At 41.3% G+C, this 20,365-nt stretch overlaps 1 protein-coding gene across 5 annotated transcripts in view; it reads right to left on the bottom strand.

Annotated features, from left to right (window-relative positions):
- The window catches only part of COL23A1 (collagen type XXIII alpha 1 chain), a 322,706-nt gene that overhangs the window by 8,861 nt on the left and 293,480 nt on the right, over positions 1-20,365 (bottom strand). For all 5 annotated transcript variants that reach the window (XM_039486355.1, XM_039486352.1, XM_039486353.1 and 2 more), the window contains 15 exons: positions 19,106-19,150; positions 18,487-18,549; positions 17,479-17,523; positions 16,835-16,912; positions 13,900-13,953; positions 12,802-12,846; positions 12,218-12,298; positions 10,313-10,375; positions 8,769-8,810; positions 7,727-7,753; positions 6,960-7,031; positions 6,795-6,848; positions 5,149-5,175; positions 4,571-4,624; positions 2,968-3,054 (listed from right to left, as the gene is read on the bottom strand). In XM_039486355.1, the coding sequence (XP_039342289.1) occupies positions 2,968-3,054; positions 4,571-4,624; positions 5,149-5,175; positions 6,795-6,848; positions 6,960-7,031; positions 7,727-7,753; positions 8,769-8,810; positions 10,313-10,375; positions 12,218-12,298; positions 12,802-12,846; positions 13,900-13,953; positions 16,835-16,912; positions 17,479-17,523; positions 18,487-18,549; positions 19,106-19,150 (837 nt within the window). The remainder of the gene's footprint in view (positions 1-2,967; positions 3,055-4,570; positions 4,625-5,148; positions 5,176-6,794; positions 6,849-6,959; positions 7,032-7,726; positions 7,754-8,768; positions 8,811-10,312; positions 10,376-12,217; positions 12,299-12,801; positions 12,847-13,899; positions 13,954-16,834; positions 16,913-17,478; positions 17,524-18,486; positions 18,550-19,105; positions 19,151-20,365) is intronic.

Below are 20,365 nucleotides of genomic sequence, written 5' to 3'. Positions count from 1 at the left end.
ACTCAAACGAAGGGTCAGGTATAGGTTAATCCACAGGCATAGTAGTTAGGAAATGAAAATACTGTATCAGCAAGCGTATATACTATCTACATACAGAAGAAAACAGATTCCATATACAGTGAATGCCATTAAAATCTTGATATTTACCACACCTCGGTATTTACCTGTACTGAAGTATTCCCTGTAATTCAGGGCTTTGGAGCAGAGCCCAGAGCTGGAGCGCGGAGCAGCTCCGGAGCAGTGGAGCTGCAGGTTTTTGCCTGGAGCTGGAGTGGAGCCAGAGCACAGCTCCAAAGCCCTGCTGTAATTTGAATGGGAAATACTTTGGTAGATAAAACTATTCTGAACAGCAAAGGTCAAGAGTTCACTGGGGTCTCCCGCATATATTTGGTTTCCTTGATCCATGTGGGAACCCGTTTAACTTTGTGGAAGAATGACTGTGTACTGCCCTTTGGTTGCTTGGAAGAAGAATATAGACCAGCTAAACATGCATATTTTTCTATGTTTCTCACAGCAAGTGCCTTCAGTTGGCCATGCAGAGTCGCTTTCCACAGCACAGCCAAGCACACACCTTTTCACATAATCTTTGCACTTTAACCTGTTGACTTTACAGCTAATATGTGCGGGCAACTGGATTCTGACACAACAAATGCTCTTTCAATGTCAGTGTACTCCTATGACCACCATTCCATAGAAGTACAAACTGGCTCTGAATCTAATGTGTGTTTCCTTCTCTCTTTAGCGGAATGCACTCATATATCCCTCATGAAAGGGCTTTACAGAAGCAGAAACAATTAGACACACGAGCCATGCAAGAAAGGAAAAGAGAAGAGATACTATACCAAAGGGCAGGGTGTGCTCAACCCATGCAGGCTTGGTAAGCCTGGCTCCCCTTTATCGCCTTTAATATTACGATCTCCCTGTTTAAAAATGAACTGCTTGTTGAGATTGATGAAAGACACAGAAAAGTTACTTAAACAGACATAATTTCATTAGCAACAGAAAGAAAATGGGTTCAAATTACTGTAAATCTATTTTTGATGACAAGAATAGCAAATTCATCTAGACACCATCAACTCTGTCATCAGACAAGCGTCTTATAACTTTGTAACAGCAAATTTAAAACCATGGAAGTAAAATAATTTGACACACAAAGAAAGCTGATCCACAGAAGCCAAAATGAGTTACAAATGCTGGTATAGCTTATGCCAGTTTCATGAACAAAAGTAAGGTATGCCGACAAAAGCACTTCTTTGCTGGTATATCTGCGTCTACACCAGAGCTTTTGCCAGCACAGCTCTGTTGGTCAGAGGTAGGGAGAAGGAAGAAAAAAATCACATCTCTGACTGACAAGCTATGTTGGCAAAAGTTTCAAGTGTAGACCAGGCCTAACAAAGAATCGTACCTTGTTTAAAGCATGTACCTCACAGTAGATCAGTATGGCTGGAATAAGTTTTAACCACTGATTTAAACAATGTTACTTTAATAAATAAAAAAAGTAACTCATCCATAATTCTCAAAGCATTTTACCAAGATGGATAAACACCAACACACCCATTCTACAGGTATAAAGAAAAGAGTAGTTTAGAAAAGGAGGACTACCTTGACCTGAAGAGCTTTGTGTAGCTGACAGCTTGTCTCTTTCACCAACAGAAGTTGGTCCAATAAAAGCTATTAACTCACTCACCTGTCTACCTTGACATAAACCAGAATCTAATTGTGCTATCTAGGCCAGTGGTGGGCAACCTGCAGCCTGTCAGGGTAATCTGCTGGCGGGCCATGAGACAGTTTGTTTACATTGACTGTCCGTAAGCCTGTCCGCCGGCAGCTCCCGGTGGCCACGCCGCATCCTGCAGCTCCCATTGGCCCGGAAGGACAAACGGCGGCCACTGGGAGCTGTGGGCAGCCATGCCTGCGGACAGTCAATGTAAACAAACCGTCATGCAGCCCGCCAGTGGATTACCCTGACGGGCTGTGTGTGGCCCGCGGGTCACAGGTTGCCCACCACTGATCTAGGGCCTATCAAATGAATATGAAACTCTGGAAACACACACAGTAAGTTTGATTAATGCTGGTGTCTAAAAACCAGCAATTTTGAGGAAGTGGATGGAAGATTCTCTGATTCTCTCTCGCTCTCAACCAGTCCCAATTGCTGTCTGAGGTGAGACAGCCCTTTGGTCCCATTCTGAGCACTGTCAGAGGGACCACTCAACGGCATACCTCCTCCCCTGGACTCACTGACAGCTTGGGGAATTCACAATGAAAAGGTGCCCCTTGTGCATGGTAGCACAATGTGCCAAGACTGCCAGACCAGCCCTAAAACATGGCCTTTGGACTAATGCATGAGCTTTCCTTATTTCACACGAAAGGGTGTCTAATTTTAACCTGAGTTAATTTATAAATTGAGAATTTTGGACTGCAATCAACTATAAACTTCTGAAGAAAACAATGAGCCAAATTCAGCCCCAGTGCAACCCCACTTAAGTAATGTTTGGTGACTTGAGGAATGAATTTGACTCAATATCTAATCTTCTTCTCATAGTACCACATTGTCCTCCAAATCCCCAAGATCGGAACAGAAATGTGCTGGGCTAAAAACACTCACCACTCTTAAAAGGGTGAACTATCTACTGCACATCTATCTTTGATTTTTAAATATAATGAGAAGGTCCTTAACACAAGGTCCTTATCTTTATTACTTTAGCCAGGTCTTATCTGGCAAGTAAAGGATCATTATATTGAGCCGATATGTCTTGAGCACTGATGCCTTAGCAGCGCAGATTAAAAGAAACACTGAAAAAAAAAGTCAGAAAACAATAGCAATCTGCTCTGATCTAGTGCAAAATAACTGAGCTGTTAAACACAGCCCTCCAACTGACAGCAGAGTCAAGAGAAGAATGTCATGGGAACTCTTGGTGCCATGGAATGTAAGGTAAAGCTTTCCTCTTGTGCAAAATAATCACATACCACTGGACAAGGCTGATCCAACCCAGGCGGTCCTGGTTCTCCTTTTTGCCCCTTGGCTCCTTTTCTGCCAGGTATTCCTCTTTCTCCCTGTTGACACCATAAAAAGATTAAGCCACACTTGACAGAGAAAGATGACAGTTCAATTTTAATGTGAGCAAGACTTCCAGTGTTCCCATTTTCACGGAATGATTCACAATGGTGTAGATACACTGAGGTAGTTACAATGATGCAAACCCATACTTAGAACCAGTTGGAAATTTTCCAATGGGATGGGTTTCTGTTGGAAAATGCCGATTTGTCAAAATCTAAATGCTGGAATGTTGATTTTGATGAATTTCCATTGAAAATGAGGCAAATTTCTGTTTTTCTGCCAGCTCACCTGCCTTCCCGGCAGATTGTCATGGAGCCAGGGCTCCGAGAACTTCCAGGCTCCCCAGCTCCCATGCCAGTTGAGTTCCCTGGGCTGCCCAAGTCCCAGGCAGCCCAGGGAGCCATTTGGCTTGGGAGCACTGGTTCCTAAGTTCCAAGGCTCCTGGTTCAGCTGGGGCTCCCCAGGGCTTCCATGCGCCTATCTCCCCATCAGCCCACCTACACTGGCTCCAGAGCTCCCCAGCTCCTGGCTCAGCTAGGGCTCTCAGTTCCCTGCCAGACAGAATTTAGTTTTGAAATTATTGAAACAAATCATTTTGATTTTTCAAAACAATTCTTTCCGCCTGGATTTCTGTGTCATGGAAAATTCAAAATTTGGGGGTTTTGCTCCAAATCAGAACAAAACCACAATTTTAAAAACTTGAAATCCTCCATGAAATGGAATTACCATTCTTCACCCAGTTCTACCTCAATGTAGATACACTGCTTTGACATAAAGAGGGACTCAGACCAGTGAGATACTGGAGTAAACCGCACCAGCGTAGGCCTTGCTTAACATTGATGCAGTGCAAATTTCTCTATTGTGGACGCAGGCCCTGTAGTACTAACAGGTTAGAAATGTTTAGTCAGTTCCCATTTACCTTAGTCAGTGAAACCAGCAAGATAATATCTATACTTTTAACAACTGTCCTTACCTGGGTTACAAGTACCTTGGATCTGTACACTAGAAAGAGTTTTAAAGCATCTATGGACAGAACCTGAGACACTGACTCAATTTTCACTGGGTCTTTGCTCGTGCAAGATACCACTGAAGTCAGAACTTTAGGATCCGATCCCTAATTGATGTTTTTCACCACTGATGAGGTTTCTTTTTTTTTTTTTAAACACTTCTGGCAGTTTGGTCACTAAAATAAAAATTGGTTAGACTACGTCCTCTTCATTCTTTGGTTCTCATGCTCTAGGGCACAGGGCTGCAATGTTTGTGTTGTAGTGACTGCAGGAGAAATTATTATTGATGTGAAAACATTTCTATTAAATATTTTACATACAATGTAAAGGGTTTTGGTGTATGTACATATAGATACACACAAAAAATGTAATTTAATGGATAAATTTTGGGCAAACTTCTTCTCGTATTTACATTGTTTTAACCTTGTTGGCTTAAAAGGGTTGTCATGACTGTGTGAACAGAATCTGGCCCTTTGTGACCAGGAAATATATAAAATATACTGACCTTCTCTCCCCTTTCACTTTTATCTCCTTTCTCACCTCGTAGACCTGGGAAACCCTATCAAGAGAATTTTAAATATGAGAAAGGTATTTGTAAGTTTAGTTCCAAACAACTCCATCAAATGCATGCTAGCTTACAAGGTCAATTAGAAAGAAACCACATATTTTGCACACATCAGTGGCTGATTTATTTGGGGGAAAGCTAATGGTTTAATATACCTTCATGGTATCATATCGCCTGGACAAGGATTTTGATTTTGTTAGTCTGATACATTCTTAATGAAGTCGAAATGCCTCATCCAGCCACTAGGTAGCATTCAATCAAGCTGTGGCACAGTTACATCTGTGGGGCATGAAGTGGAGTGGTCCAATGGCTGTATTGCCATAAGTGTGTAACAGTAAGTCCACTTCTTATCCACCAGATCACTCCTCTGGGCACAGCAGACTTAATTGAAAATGAGAGATAAAGTGTTTGCTATTTTTCCCTATATGGAAAATAAGTATTTGTAAAATTAAAACACCACCCATTTTAATGTTGATGTTCGCAAATGCCGCAATTAAAATAACACATCAAATACTTACATCTAATCCTGGTTCCCCTGGCTTGCCCTGGGGTTATACGAAAAATAAAGAAGAAAAGATGCCATGTTAAGTGTTTGTTATGTTGAATGTAAACTTAGAACTATTTGGCAAAATAACTAAGTGAACTCTGTGTCTTGTAGTTTTGTTGGGACTCAATATAAATGTACATAAGTAATGTTTAAGCAAACAACGGCTGGAGAGAGTTAAAGGGAAAGTATTTTTTGCAGCTCTCATATGCAAATGATTTGGTATTGTTGTTGACAATAATTCTCCTTAAGGCAGGTGCATGTTACCTGGGAACATGGGGAATGTGGACAAGCTAAACTGTATCATTTAGAATCTTCTGTGTTTGACAAAAGTAGGTCAGAATTGTCCCTGGTGTAACTCTATTGACTTCCAATTGATAGGAAGTGATATAGAGAGAAAGAACAACAGGGTGGCTTGGAACCATGACCTGAAGCTAGCTAGCTAGATCCAGATAATAAGGGACAGGATCACAGAATGCTGTGGTACATGCATAGTAGATTTCTGGAAAGCAAATTTGGGGGAATTAAGACATCTAGCGAGAAAGGTGTAATGGGAGAAAGCATTAATATCTATTCACATGGAAGGTGACTGGAGAATCTTAAAGACACTGTAATTAAAGCACAGCTGACTACAGACTACTTTGAAAAAGAAGAAATCCAGTAAACTAACCTCTTTGGATTTATACCAGGGATGAATTTGGTTCAGTAAGTCTATGATTGTCTTTATCTTTTTAAATATATTAATGCCCTGGAGAACATGGCAATCTCAGAAGACTCAGATGCTATCATTTGTGTCATACACATCTACGAGGAGAATAAAAAATGTGTGTGCAAAAGGAAAACTGGGAGGGAGGTAAATGGCCTTATGCTGCATTCTGCTGCTCAAAAATACATTTGGCTTTCCTTTCTGTAGATGCAGCCCTGCTCAGCCTATATAGCTCTCTCCTCAGATACCTATTCACTAGTGATTTAAGTCCTCTCTAAATACATGTACTATGACATTTATTTAACAGGGCTAACAGGAACCCAGTGATTGCTGAGGACTCTTTGGCTGACAGTCTACTTGTCAGCAAAAACGGATTTTTTTTTATAATTAAAATGACAAGATAGCCTATAATTAGGGTATATTTGGTTCAACTTGAGAGTTAGATCTTTAGGAATTTTCTTCACTCCATTAGCTAACTGGCTTAGGAGATGGATGCCAAAGCAGACTGCAGAGTGGATTTCAAATTAATTTTATATTTTTGCCTCAAAGTAAAAATGTCTCAAAGCAGGTGTACGCCCATTAAGGACTGAATTCATCTGATTATGAAGTACTCATAATCCAACAATTCCATGGGTACCTAGGACTTCCTTTGTGTCACCAAGCTGTATGCTGTGGCCATTCTGAACATCAAAGAAATAGCAGGAATAGAACTCAGATCCTGCTGCTCCCAAAACACAGGCCTCTGCTACTTGCGCTAAAGGAGCACCTGTTAGTGATTAACAGTATAGTGCCTTTGACCCACAGTTTTGCAATTCTGATTATACCCAGTAGAGGGAAGGTTTGCATATACACTCTAGCCAGTTCATTATAATTACAATATATTTTCATCTTCTCTTTCCCTACTGAATTATTACCTTCTCCCCTTTGGTGCCTGGTAAGCCAATAAGTCCCGGGGGACCAACAGGACCCTAAAAAGAAAAGTGATCTATCAGAAGGATTTGGAAAACTGCTACTAAAAGTTTTTTTGTAGAAAAAAATGCAAGCTAGCAGATTTCCCACATACAAACCAAGCTACTCACAGGTGGCCCAGTGTTACCAGCTGCCCCTTTCTCACCATGGTCACCTTTTTCTCCCTTTACACCATCCAAGCCCTGCATGAAAAGATAGTGACAATTACCAAGGGGAGACAGCGTACATAAGAGCATTGGACTGGGTAGGTTATAAATACCCTGGGCTCAATTCTTCTCTCATATACTCTGGCGAAACTGTCATTGAAGGCCAGAGGAATTGTGCCAGTGTGACTGAGGACAGGTCAGGACCAATAGAAAAGTTAACTGATCCTATAAACATTATAGGATCAGAATTACAGTACTTGGACAAGGAAAAGGCCAGTTAGTACATCAATTCCATTTCATGCAAAAGCAGAACAGTCAATACCTCTGATCTATCTGAAGTTTATCTCCCTGCCTCCCTGTAAACATATAATACTTTGCATTTATATATACAGTTGAACAGTAAGTTTTCTTGACTACATCACATGAGAAATGTTTGGAACTAAAAGTTTAAACGTATGGGTTAGAGGAAACAGTTTACATCACACGTTCTGTGCAAACAGAATAACAAAGAGGATTCAAGTTCATAAGTCTATTTGGAGGAAATATTGCTGATACAATATGGGCCTAATTTTCAAAAGTGTCGAGCACCCACAACTGCAATGAATGCTTTTGGTGCTCCGCAATTCTAAAACCCAGTCCCTATGTTTGATCATAGCCCTTTGTGTTCTCTCTCAGTCATGCACCAGCAGCCCGGAAGTATTGTGTGACAAACACTTAATGTATTGACTCACCTTAGGACCTGGGATTCCTTGAGGACCCTGCAGGGAAGACAATGGTGTATTTGAAAAAAAAACAAACGGATTTTTAAGTCAATTAAATATAATCAAATACAATTCCCCAATCATTTTTTGTGTTAGACCCACAGATCTGGCTTTGGCAGTGATGTATTATAATTATTTAATCTCAAACATTTCTTCTCAAGGTAGATGGTAGTTTTTTGTCTCTCCTAGACCAACTCAATAGGAATGAAAAGTCATTTCTTGCATAATGTACGAAATCCTTTGAAATTAACCTTGGATAAAGAAGGCTACAAAAGGCTTTCTGAAGAGGGAAAATTATAAAGCATTCTGCTGCTTAACATGCACCCCAACATTAATATCCTTTTGAACCCAAGTGAATTGAAAAAGACCTTCGGGATCCCTTCTCCTGAAACTATAGGTGCTATCTTAAGTAAACTGTCTATCAGAAGTGCTCCCTTATTCAGTGCCTCAGAATAGTTCCCAAGACATGCTGCCTCCTCCTCCCACCTACAAATGAGCTCAGAACAGTGACTAGTGGCACATCTCAAGGCTCCGTTTTGTCCTATGTTTGACACCTCCCAGACATCTTAGAGGTCTCTGTTGAATAAGCTCAGTGGGTGTCAATCCTGCAATGGCAAAATCCCCTTGACTTCAGTAGGACCAGAATCCAGCCTAATTTGTACAAGTGTATATGCTGATGGCAGTTCTTGCCATTTCTATTCCTAAAATGCCTAGGCCTGCACTGTTATCAACTGCAAATACAGTTACACACGTGCTCAAGTACATTCCCGATTCAGGGCCTGAAACAGCATTCAGACCTTTCTAGAGAAAATGTTACAGAACACAAGAAATGGTGCTCAAGCTAGTTTGGAAACCACATTATGGCCTATTAGTCCCTAATTCTTCAGGCTGCTCAATGAAGTCTAAGGTGTGTAGGATAGCAGACAATAAAGTGCCTCCTCCTTTAATAAATTTAATGTGCTAATGAATTTTCAGACATTCTCTAATGTAAGTGCTGTTTGTCACAACTTACCATAGGGCCTGGCAATCCAGGGGGTCCGGGTTCTGGTATTATCTGAAAATAGGAATTCCATTATGTATTAAAGTGGGTTGGTAGCACGTACTGGATTGTGCCACCATATTAACACATGAATAGTGTGGTCATTAGTTAAACAATAAACAGTTTTAGTTAACAACACCTGGATTCACAAAAGGGCTTGTCGAGGAGGAGAAGAATGACACCTGCTGGACCAGTATGACAGCTGAATTATGGGATATTCTGAGATGGGTGCCCCTCAAGCTCTCCTATTGAAGTTGTTCCACTTTAATTAAATATTGTAAATATTGATTGGTCCAGAGAAAGTGAGAATGACTCTACAGCCTAGTGATTGGGCACTCACTTGCGAGGTGGCATTTCCCTACTCTAACCTCTTCTCCTCATCAGGCAGGGGTGGGAAACTTGAACTGGTGGTCTACCCTACCCACTGGACTAAAGGAGATAAGGGATGTCCTCCCTCCCGTTTTCATTTTGTGTAGAGCTAGGTGGCCTCTGAGCACGCCTACCTGACGGGGCCCTGCAGGCAAGTAAAGTGCCTCTCATCCCCCTGCCTGTTCAGGGATCGTGCTGGTGCCTAGAGAGAGGCAGTAGTGCACATGCCCAGAGGAAGGCACCAAGGGAACTTCTACTGTAAAAGTTTAGGTGCTGAGTGAGTTTAGGTGCCTACAAGGTGAGGCAGCAGCCAAGCTGGATCACAAAATACAAGTGCCTGAAATGTGATTTCTCTAATTTTGTTAGGAATCTATCCCCTTTCATGCAGACCTGAGAAGAATGGCTTCCTATTTGATTAAAACAAATAATCTCAGTTCTGGTGTCATTAATAAAAAAGCTTTCATTGAAACCAACTTTAAAAAATAATTTAAAATGAGCAAACAAAAAATATATATAAATACTGTAAAATCGGAATAAAGTCACAAGGATGCTTCTCAGAATAGGACATAATTACCACATTGCTGCTCAACACTTCCATGATCAATGTACAATCTAAGGCAACCTTTCAGAAGTGCTGTGCCGAGTCTTCGTTTATTCACTCTAATTTAAGGTTTCGTGTGCCAGTCATACATTTTAACATTTTTAGAAAGTCTCTTTCTATAAGTCTATAATATATAACTAAACTATTGTTGTATGTAAAGTAAATAAGGTTTTTAAAATGTTTAAGAAGCTTCATTTAAAATTAAATTAAAATGCAGAGCCCACCCGGACCAGTGGCCAGGACCCGGGCAGTGTGAGTGCCACTGAAAATCAGCTCGCATGCCGCCTTCGGCACCCATGCCATAGGTTGCCTACCCCTGATCTAAGGCTAAAAAGAACATTAACTTTGCAGAGTTATCCACAGATGCATCGTAACACTACACTCTGTGAGGAAGAATTGTGCATCAGTTCTAATTGAAAATGCAGTGTTTTGCTCATCACCATTACTGCTACATGTACCTAAAAGACTAAAAATATAACTGCAGCCTACGCACACACCGACTTCTTTTAATATTGACAGTATTAACAACACTGTGCTAATGTCTTACATGATTGTTCTGCAAACACGGGGATCCGGTTTCTCCTTTCTCTCCTTTTGACCCATCGATTCCCTAAATGGTAAAAACATAATGCTGAATTTACACATCCAAGGCTTCCAAAAAGGCTGTAAGAAGAGAGAAAAATATATTTTCCTAACTTTATCCTGAAGTCTTTACTCAAGCAAAATTCTCATTCGCTTCAGTGGGGCTGTTACATGAGTGAAGGGGGTTTTGCCGAAATAAGGTTTTTAACATGGGCTCCCTACCGGGAAAGCGACTGTTTCCACTGTCTTGCTGAAGCTCAGGGATGGCACAGACTTGTCAGGCTCTGATCCTGCATGTTGTGTTCTGCCTGAGCAGACCCTCCCTGTCACCACTGAGCTGCATTGATTTTCACCCACATGGAGCAGCTTGCATCATTGGCTCCTTAATACACCTCTACCCCGATATAACGCTGTCCTTGGGAGCCAAAAAATCTTACCGTGTTATAGGTGAAACCGCGTTATATCAAACTTGCTTTGATCCACCGGAGCACGCAGCCCCGCCCCTCCGGAGCCCTGCTTTACCACGTTATGTCCAAATTCGTGTTATATTGGGTCATGTTATATCGGGGTAGCGGTGTATTTATGGCTCTGATTCAGCAAAGTAGTTAAGCACATGCTTAACTCTAAGCCCCAAAAAGGGCTTGAAGGGACTTCAAGAAGTCACTGAATCCAGGTCTCTGGGCTGAGGCAGGACCAAATAAACTTAGACTATCCCTGACAGGTGTTGGTCTAAACTCTTCTTAAAATCCTCCAATGACGGAGATTTCACAAATTCCCTTGGAAGCTTCCAGAGCTTAACTACCTCTATAGCTAAAAAGTTTGTCCTAATAGCTAACCAAAATCTCCCTTGCTGCAGATTAAGTCCATCACTTCTTGTCCTACCTTCAGTGGACACAGAGAACAATTGATCCCCATCTTCTTTATAACAGCCCTCAAAATATTTGAAGACTATCACGTCTCCCCTCAGACTTCTTTTCTCAAGACTAAACAAGCCCAGTTTTTTAAACCTTTTCTCACAGGCCAGGTTTTTTAAACCTTTTATCATTTTTGTTGCTCTCTTCTGGACTTCCTTTTTCCTCAAAAGTGTGGCACCCAGAACTTGACACGTGCCTAAGTCCCATTGACTTCAAATGGCAGTTAAGCACATAATTTTAAGTGCTTTGCACGGGTCTATGAGAACTATGTTGTTTGGGGACCTGAGAATGTGTTTCTGCGACTTCCACCAAAAACCTCTCTAGACATCACACATAGCTCCTTAATAAATCAGCACAGTTCTGTCCCCTCAAGTGAGTTTGCTTCACATTTTCCAAGAGCTAGTGCATTTTTCAACTTACATTACAGTACTGATGGAAAACAGGTTGAAGAACAAGGTACCTTTTGTGACAGCGCTACTCAAGATACAAAACACATAGATGGAGAAAGAAGAACATGGGGAGAAAGCCGAGCATAAGTTTGTACAATAATAATCATATATCTTATTGTACTGTACTGATTGTGGTATTACTGCTGAAGAAACAACACTGGTGGTGAACATGCAGCTCACTCCTCATGCCCTTTGCTAAAAATGTACCTCTTCTTATTCAGTTAATCCCCTTTGTTTTCCATCAGTGAATCATTTCATGTATTCTAAAAGTGACTTTAGCTAAGCAATGCCATTTGCAAATATTTCTTCAGCTCCTTGAGAGTTCTGACATATCATAGCATTAATATTACTGTTAACACGGAGAACTAAGCTTATGAGTTAACAGTAATATTGGTTTGATAGGGATATAATTTAAACTAACAAAGCATCTAGATATATAACACACATCTATGGAAATAATATGCTGGAGGCAATAAGCTCCATGTATATATTGACAGACAGACATACCGGTAGGCCAGACAAGCCCATTTCTCCAATCTCTCCTTTTTGTCCCATTATCCCAGGATTTCCTGGGTCTCCTTTAGATCCCTGCAGGTCACAGAACAGAGCTTTATTAGGAGAAAGATAGAGCTATATCTATAAATACAGCTCTGTCTAAATATACCTCCCCCTTTCGTTCCCTCTTCTCCATACTACTACTTCTTCAGTACACATCAAAACATTGTATTAAATTAATATTAAACATTGTAAATACTGATTTTGCAGTGCAGTAGAATTTAATTTAGTGGCCGAAGAGAATGCAGAAATTTTAGATTTACTAAAGAATTTGAGAGACTGTTTCATGAGCTACACAAAACTAATTCAACTTGTGTGGGATCTGAACAGCAGACTGGAGACTGATAACTGACTGAAGGGGCCATAAGCAAAAGGCAATGAGGTCAAAGAAGGGCAGATGAAGATTGCTGTCTTTGCATGGTCAGATTTAGTTTTGCAAACTGTACTTAGCATGGCCACGTAAGGAATTCTTTAAACTCAACTGCTAACTGCCATACCAGAACAGTTATAATTTTATAAAACCATACATCTGGTACCTTTTCTCCATCAACTCCAGGTGGACCAGGCAATCCAAGCTCCCCCTACAGCAGTACAAACGAGTAAAGGTATAACATCAAGTGAAACCAGAAAATAATTTCACAAAAGAACTGGATGTAAACATAAATCCTCATTTTTGTACTGAGTCTGACGGCCATCAGCTTATGAGCAGCCTGAGGTAGAAAATGACATCTTTTTATTTCCAGTGAAGTGCCAAGTTTCATTAGTTAAGTAGAATTTGGACTGAACTGATGGGCAGAGATATACATTATTCTGAACTAATCTAAATATCATTTCCTAGTAAGATACTTTTGTGCATATTTGTTATGAGGAATTATAACTGACTGAGTATTATTTATTGCCTATTGATCTTGCCCCTGAATGAGGGTGACCATTTCACAAAGAGTGGCTGGTACTGGTGCTGGTACTGTACAATACTAAATATGTGTATGTGAAACACTAAGCCATGGTAGGTGTGAGAACATAGCTTCCAGTAGGAGAAAACAAGATAAAACCTAGAATTTAGGACCATCAATAGCCAAGCACAGTGCATACTCACAAGCATTTTCTTTATCAATGGGTGTAATCCAGACTCCACTGAGTTCAATGGCAAAACTCCCATTGACTTCAGTGAGGCCTGAATTTCACCCCAATATATACAGGAATGTGTATGGGCTCACTTCCAAGTACAGTATAACACATTCATTCAGACAAGGCCAGCAGAAGGGTGCTGGCCCACTGATGGAGTGAAAAAAACACCAAAAAACAAATATACTTTTGCATCTAGGTAAAAGGCTTCTGTTGTTCAGAGAGGAGGGAATTTAGAATGCTCTCTTTCCTGCAGACAGACTCATGAGTTTAAATACCGAGATTCAGTCCTTGCCTGCCCCCCACCCTTTGTGATTTGGGAGACATTTCTCCAGTCTTGCTCTAAGATGTCATCACAAGGGGACACATCCCGCCATAGTTCCACATGAAGAACTCCCATTGATTTTGATCGGAGGTTTGCATGAGGATCCATGTCAGGATGTGGTGAGGGGGCACTGTATATGCTGCATGCCACGTAATACTATCTGTATAACAGAGGTCAATCCAACCTTTGGTCCTGGAGCTCCTTGAGGACCTGGTGGCCCTTGGGGTCCTGGTGGGCCCTGAAAACACAGCAAAGAAAGATGGCATAAATATAACTGTCTAGAGTATCATTACTAATCCAGCACATGTTTACTTCACTCTGGAGATCAGCAATGAGCGCAGCTTCTCATATAGGCTACGTCTACAATTGGAGCCAGGGGTGTGATTCCCAGCTTGAGCTCATCACGCTGGCATGCTAAAAATGGTAGCATATTTGAGGTAGCATGGGCAGCAAGCAGTGGCACAGGCTAGCCTGCCTGAGTGGGTACCCACACTATACCCAAGAAGCTGGGAATCACCCCCCCACACACACTACAAGTGTAGACATAGACAAATATTTACTATAAATCTATGGCTAACTTATCATAGCAGAAATGTCCATGACAAGATCAGCTAATATTAAACAGACAAGGCTGTTTCCCACAACACAGGAAATGTTAACTCAAAAAAGATTGTGTCCAATCTGGTGTAGAGGGCCATGCTAGCACTGAAATACATGTGCTTAAAAGGCACACGTTTCTAGAAATAAATGGATCTGGTCCAAAATCTGCCTTGTTGCCTGTGGGGATCTTACTTTTTCCATCCCCTCATTACTGGCCAATCCTATGCTGGAAACACATGCAAGAGGAATGGTGCCTACCAAATCAGATGGACAGTAGACTAGATAGGCAAAATTCCCTCATCTATGGCTTAACGTGACCATGATATTTGAAATCAACCAGCCAATTCAACTCAACCCTACTGGTAGGTGAAACACGAGTTCCATTATGCCACATATGACGTGATTAAAAAGAAGTAGAAACAGAAAAGCATACATGAATACTAACAGTAGGAAAACATTCTGCTAAAAGTTTGCAAGCTCATGTAAACTACTCTTACCACAGACCCTTGCAAACCAGGAGTTTGAAAACCCTTTGATGGGGATGTATTTTGTCATTTTTAAGGGATCCCTAAATGGCACCACATCAGACATCTACCCCTTCAGCTTGAAAACCAACCAGCAACATGTTGCATTATTCTGAGCTCCTAGTCCCCATTGTTGTACTTCACAAGGTTACATTTAATCACAGTTTAAAGTATTTAAACAAAACAGTTTTTAAGAGGCCTGTTCACTGAGAAGCAATGAGTGGTTAAATAGAAGAAATGGCTGAGATCCCAGCGGATAAGCAGAACGGTAAAGGCAAGGTCAGTGACATTTTAATAATTTACTCCTGAGCATCTCAACATGCAGCACACATGAAACTCAACTGATTCAGAGTTTGGGTCATTTTGTTAGTAAACTGAAACTCCAAATGTTTGGTGGAAGCCTTCCAATGATCTCAGTCCACAAATTCCATTGACAATGCCACATGCTGTGCTATTCTGTCCAAGCAACCCATGCAGACATCTGGCATACAGTAATTACCATCACTTTATGTTTCCCTGCAGCCTGTTATAAAACAATTAAAATGGTTTTCAAATGTGTCTGTAATTAAATATTTATTCTACTCAGCTTCTTTAATCTTTGCTAAATGGCAGCATTAAACATGGTCTCACTCCTTTTCTTGTATAGCAAGTACAGGCTACACAATGGGGGCATAATTTTCCTTTACACAAACTTCAGGAAATTTTCCTTCTGAATACATTGTCTTATTCTTTTCATTTTATATAACTGACAGAGACAAAGGGGCAAATGGTGCCCTCCTTTACATGTATGATCTCACTATAGTCATGGGCACAGATCAGATTTGGCTCAAGTGTCATTTAGAGAACAAGCTACTTCAATCGTGTCTAGCAGGGGGCAGGAGGGCTATGCAAAATGTTTGCCGCAAATCCTGAGACTCACCTGATTCAAGGTTTTGTGGTGACTCTGAAACTAGATTTATATTTGTACATTTTTCAGGGCTCCTGGGTCATGTTTTGTCACTGCACCCAGTCCCTTCACTCCCAGTCAGCACCAGGCTGACGCAGTCCTGCTGGGGCCTGCAATCCCTCTGTACTCTCAGCTCCAGTATCGTCTGGGGCTGGACGACTACTACTCCTACAGTCTCTGCTTGGTTGGGGTAAGAACACCTGATTGGTTTGCTTCCCTTAGTCCCCAAACAGGTCTTCTAGGGACAAATGTGCCCACTTCCCTCTGCATTTCCTCTCCACCCTGCAGCATTTGAGCAGGAAAAACTCTTGTTCCTACTGTTGTGACTGCTTTAGCCTGGAGCCTTAGCTAATACTTAGTCTAATTGGTCTAGATAATACTTAGTCCTGCCATGAGTCCCTACGATTCTATGATACCACAGGCTACACCTGCATGCTTAACAGGGAATAGAATGGCATCTGACCTCAAACCCGCTCACAGTGACTCAGTGTGTTCATGCACCTTAGCCCATATGGTAAACATTAGCAAATCAGGCTGAGGTGGTCTGTGCTGCTTCTGTACATCTAACCAAGCCCTCTCTAGTGCACACATCAGCTCCCACTGCCAGCCAGCTCTACTCTGTTGAGATTTTAAGAAGCCTCATAATCCTTAGCACAGGGATTCCCTAGCAATACACACTACCGGTTATGGGGCATCTTGGCTTTTCGGTCTCTTTCCCAGCAGCCATGCTAATGATTATGGGTCTTCTCTCAGGCCCAGATGGAGTAGCTTGAGGAAAGAGAGGGTCCTGTGTGGACAATGTGAGGTTCAACCTTCCTAGTTATCTTGCAATTCCTGCTCATCAATCTGCAAGGTCCCAATCACTGTATCAACCAAACCCTGCAGGGTGAACTAACTTCCCCAAGCTACTCTAGCATATGTCTCAAGATCAGCTCTCTCTCAGATTCTTTGGATTTCAATTGGTGCAGTAATCTCAGCTGGTTAATTCAATTCCAATTAAGAACAGAAGCATACAACAAATTATCATCATCATCTTATTGCAGAGGTACCTTGAGTGCATCCAGGATTCTGCCATCATAGTCAATTATTACAGTATCTCCCTGTTCCCCCTTCAGGCCAGGTGGACCCTGGAGACAAAGGCAAATTGCAAACTTTGTGATAACAATTGTGGTGTTAGCCCCTGAAAAGTGGGCAGCATGAAAACAACAGCTAGAACAGGGTTATTTTGGCCCCTAGATACTTTTTTATTTGTCTCCATATAAATGTTACACATGCAATCGATACCAAGAATGTAGCTATACAGAGCAAATTCTGAAAGGATCTGGAAGTATACATTGAGTGACAGGCAGAATGTAGTTACCTAAGCTGGAATTTGACTGGTACAGCCTCATTCTTATGAAAAAAATCCATGGGATCTTTCAGTGACAGCAAGTGGTCAGCACCTCTCTGAGGTCAATAGTAAAACTGGATGCAACTTAACTGACTTCACGGGAGCTATCTGCATTAATTAGGCTCAATAGCTATATGGTGATTTATTTTAATATGCTCCATCTTCCTTATTATTCTTATACAGTACTGAACTCTTCAACTATACAGCAACAGATGACAGACAGAGTTGGATGGAGGAAACTGACCCATGTTAAGGAGAATACAAGCATCTAAATTAGTGAGGGAAAAACAAACATTCATATACCCTTGGTCCAATGGGTCCATCTCCTCCTCTCTCACCAGGATCACCCTGAAAATGAACATCATGTTTATTATTCAGAAATAATAAAGAAAGTCAGAAGTATTATGAAAAAAGTCATTTACTGCATGACGGTCAAATACTTATTTTAGGTAAAAGTATAGTTTCAATAAGAAACTCCAACTGGTCAAGGACAAATGGATTTTAGATATTTAGAAGCATATGCCTTGCTAAAATAACCTTAAAATAATCTAGCTGGCAACAAAAGAACCCAGCCTGATCAGATATAAGACAGCAAAACCATTTATACAGATTTGACCTCCCACTTAATATATTTACGAGTCACAAAGTGATGCTGTTTTAATAGCTAAGCATTTAAACCTGAAAGTAAAAGTTCCTAATAGAGTGATACCAGCTTGAAGCAGAAGCAGCAGCAAGCACAAACCAGCACTGCTGCTATGGATTTAGAAGTAGAATGGCTAAGGGTGGTCTCCCAGTTTTGAATAGTTTCATGCGTGACGGGGAGCATGACTGCTCTGAGCATAAACATACTTGGATGCAGATTCCATTAAAGCAAAATCAGCTGTAGAGGAACAGCTGATCATGAAGGGCGGACATGTTATGTTGTCACTGCTCAATACAGCTAGGTCATGTTGGTGCATTTCTTTTCAGTTGTGAAGAAAAAGTAAAATTGTGAGACACACTAACACTAGCTATGTAGAATGGACATAGTATTAATCAACACATGCGAAGCAGAGGACAGAACCTACAGATTTCTTGCAAGACAATGCAGCCAAAAATGTCAGAAAGTGGTGATTTTGGAACTCTATTCTCGGTCTCAACCCACCATGGAAAGGTAAAATGCTAGTGAAAGTTCACAGGCTATGTTTTATTTTTTGCCATTTTAATGCAATTTTTAGAAAACAAATGTTTAAAACTCTCGTTAAACTGAAACCCACTGCCTCAATACTGTTATGACCAACTTCCAGCTTAATTAACCTGTCTTTTATTTACCTTTGATCCTGGCAATCCATCAATTCCTTTCTCTCCTTTGGGACCTGTGCTTCCTTGCTCTCCCTGAAAATAAGATAATTCACACTGAACCTTGCCAGGTATGAACTTTGAAGCCAAAACATCTTAAGTCTAACTTGATAGGACAGAAAGCAATTTTCTTAAGGTTACAGTACTTTTGCCTTATCTTAAACTTCTACACAGATGCCAGAATGATCAAAGCTTTGCTTTTATTCTAAAATGTCTTCAAGTGCTGCCTGTGCCCAAAAGGGAATTTGAAAACTAAAATGAAGCTTTTAGGCTTTCAAATGCAGTAGTGGAGGACACGTTCACCAGCAAACCTAGTCCCAAAATGGCAGCCACCACGAACATGTAGGCCCTACAATGGGAGACTTCCATGGAACTGAGTCTGCTACACTTTTGAAATTGGCATTAATACCCTAGGTGTATATATTACACGTCTATTGTTCCTCTCTTTGTTCTTTTTAGTTTCAGATCAAAAGTGTCTACTTATGGCTCTCTGCTTTAGGAGCAATCTGCATTGACTGTGATATCCGGCCAGTAACGGGTACCAGATGGTAAAAATAGCCACCAGGCAGACTGATATAGAGCTGAAATTTACCTTAGGCCCTTGAAGTCCTGGCTGTCCTGGGGTCCCATCATCACCCTGGTAAAATAAAAATATACACAGTGTCTCTATCAAACTGTGAAAATACACGGGTCAATATGCCAGCCAATGTTATTATTGGGTAAGAGCTCAATTATATTTATCACCATAACTCTGATGCGCTTATGGGATAGGGCCAGATTTACAGGGTTTTTAGGCGCCAATTGGGATTTACATAAGAGCCTAAGTAGGTTAAGTGCCTAACTCCGATTGGAAGTCAACAGGCCTTTGCAAATCTGGCCCATAATATACATGAAAATTCTGCCTGCATTTTGGAAATTGACTGCATTATATTCACTAAGAATTCTAACTTGTCAAAAAGGAGATTCACAGGTTTAGCTAGTCACTTGGTCACTTGCTTTCATTGTTACATTTAAATTAAAGATTGTTCATGACTAGAGAATGGCATAGAGTTTAACCCTTATATATTGAAGATATGGAGCCAAATTCTGCCCAGAAACATACAAGCCCTTGATTGCCTTAAGAGGAGTAAGGATGGAATAAGGCATGAGCCTTTTGGAGTTTTGGTTTCAGTTCTCTGGGAGGCATTGATATAGAACAGACTTGGGCACCGATATAAAAACTGGATAGGCAGGATTGCTCATGCAAGGCTCCCTCGTCTTCAGTGGGCTACTCAGAGCAACAGTTTGTCCTCCTCGATGAAAGGCCAGTCTCCTCTAGAAGAGCAGACAGTGTGTGTAAGCTGCTCTCCTTCCTTGCCAGAGAGTATGCGTTCTCCAAACACAGAGATTATATCCAGTGGGCTCCGCTCCACAGAGTATGGGGATGTCTTTGTTTGGTCGGTCCTACGAGAGATTCAGACTGACCAATGCTGGCCTGCTGAAGAGCAGCAGTCTCAAAACATTTTTATTTTCAATTAATTCAGCAAAAGGGCTCACACCTTCAGCCTTGTGTGGCATTTTGGCTGTTTTATTCTTTGTTAGGATTACCATAAGTCTGTATTTTCTCGGATATGTCCAGCTTTTTAGTTCTTAAATCGCCGTCTGGGAGGAATTTTTAAATATCTAAAAACATCCAGGAAAATAAGGACATATGGCCCTAAGTTCAAAGTCCTGGGGCTGGCGGTGCTTCCTGGGGCAGCTCCCGGCGCAGTGTGGGCGGCCCATAGGCACAGAGGTAGAGGGGGTCTCCACGTGCTGCACCAGCTGCCTCCTGCCCAATCAGAGCTGCGGGGGCAAGGCTTGCAGGCGCCAG

Source organism: Mauremys reevesii, linkage group 8 (assembly GCF_016161935.1).
Source record: "Mauremys reevesii isolate NIE-2019 linkage group 8, ASM1616193v1, whole genome shotgun sequence".
Lineage (NCBI taxonomy): Eukaryota > Metazoa > Chordata > Testudines > Geoemydidae > Mauremys > Mauremys reevesii.
The sequence above is the reverse complement of the archived record's forward strand: the minus strand, read 5'-3'. Positions and strand labels throughout refer to the sequence as shown.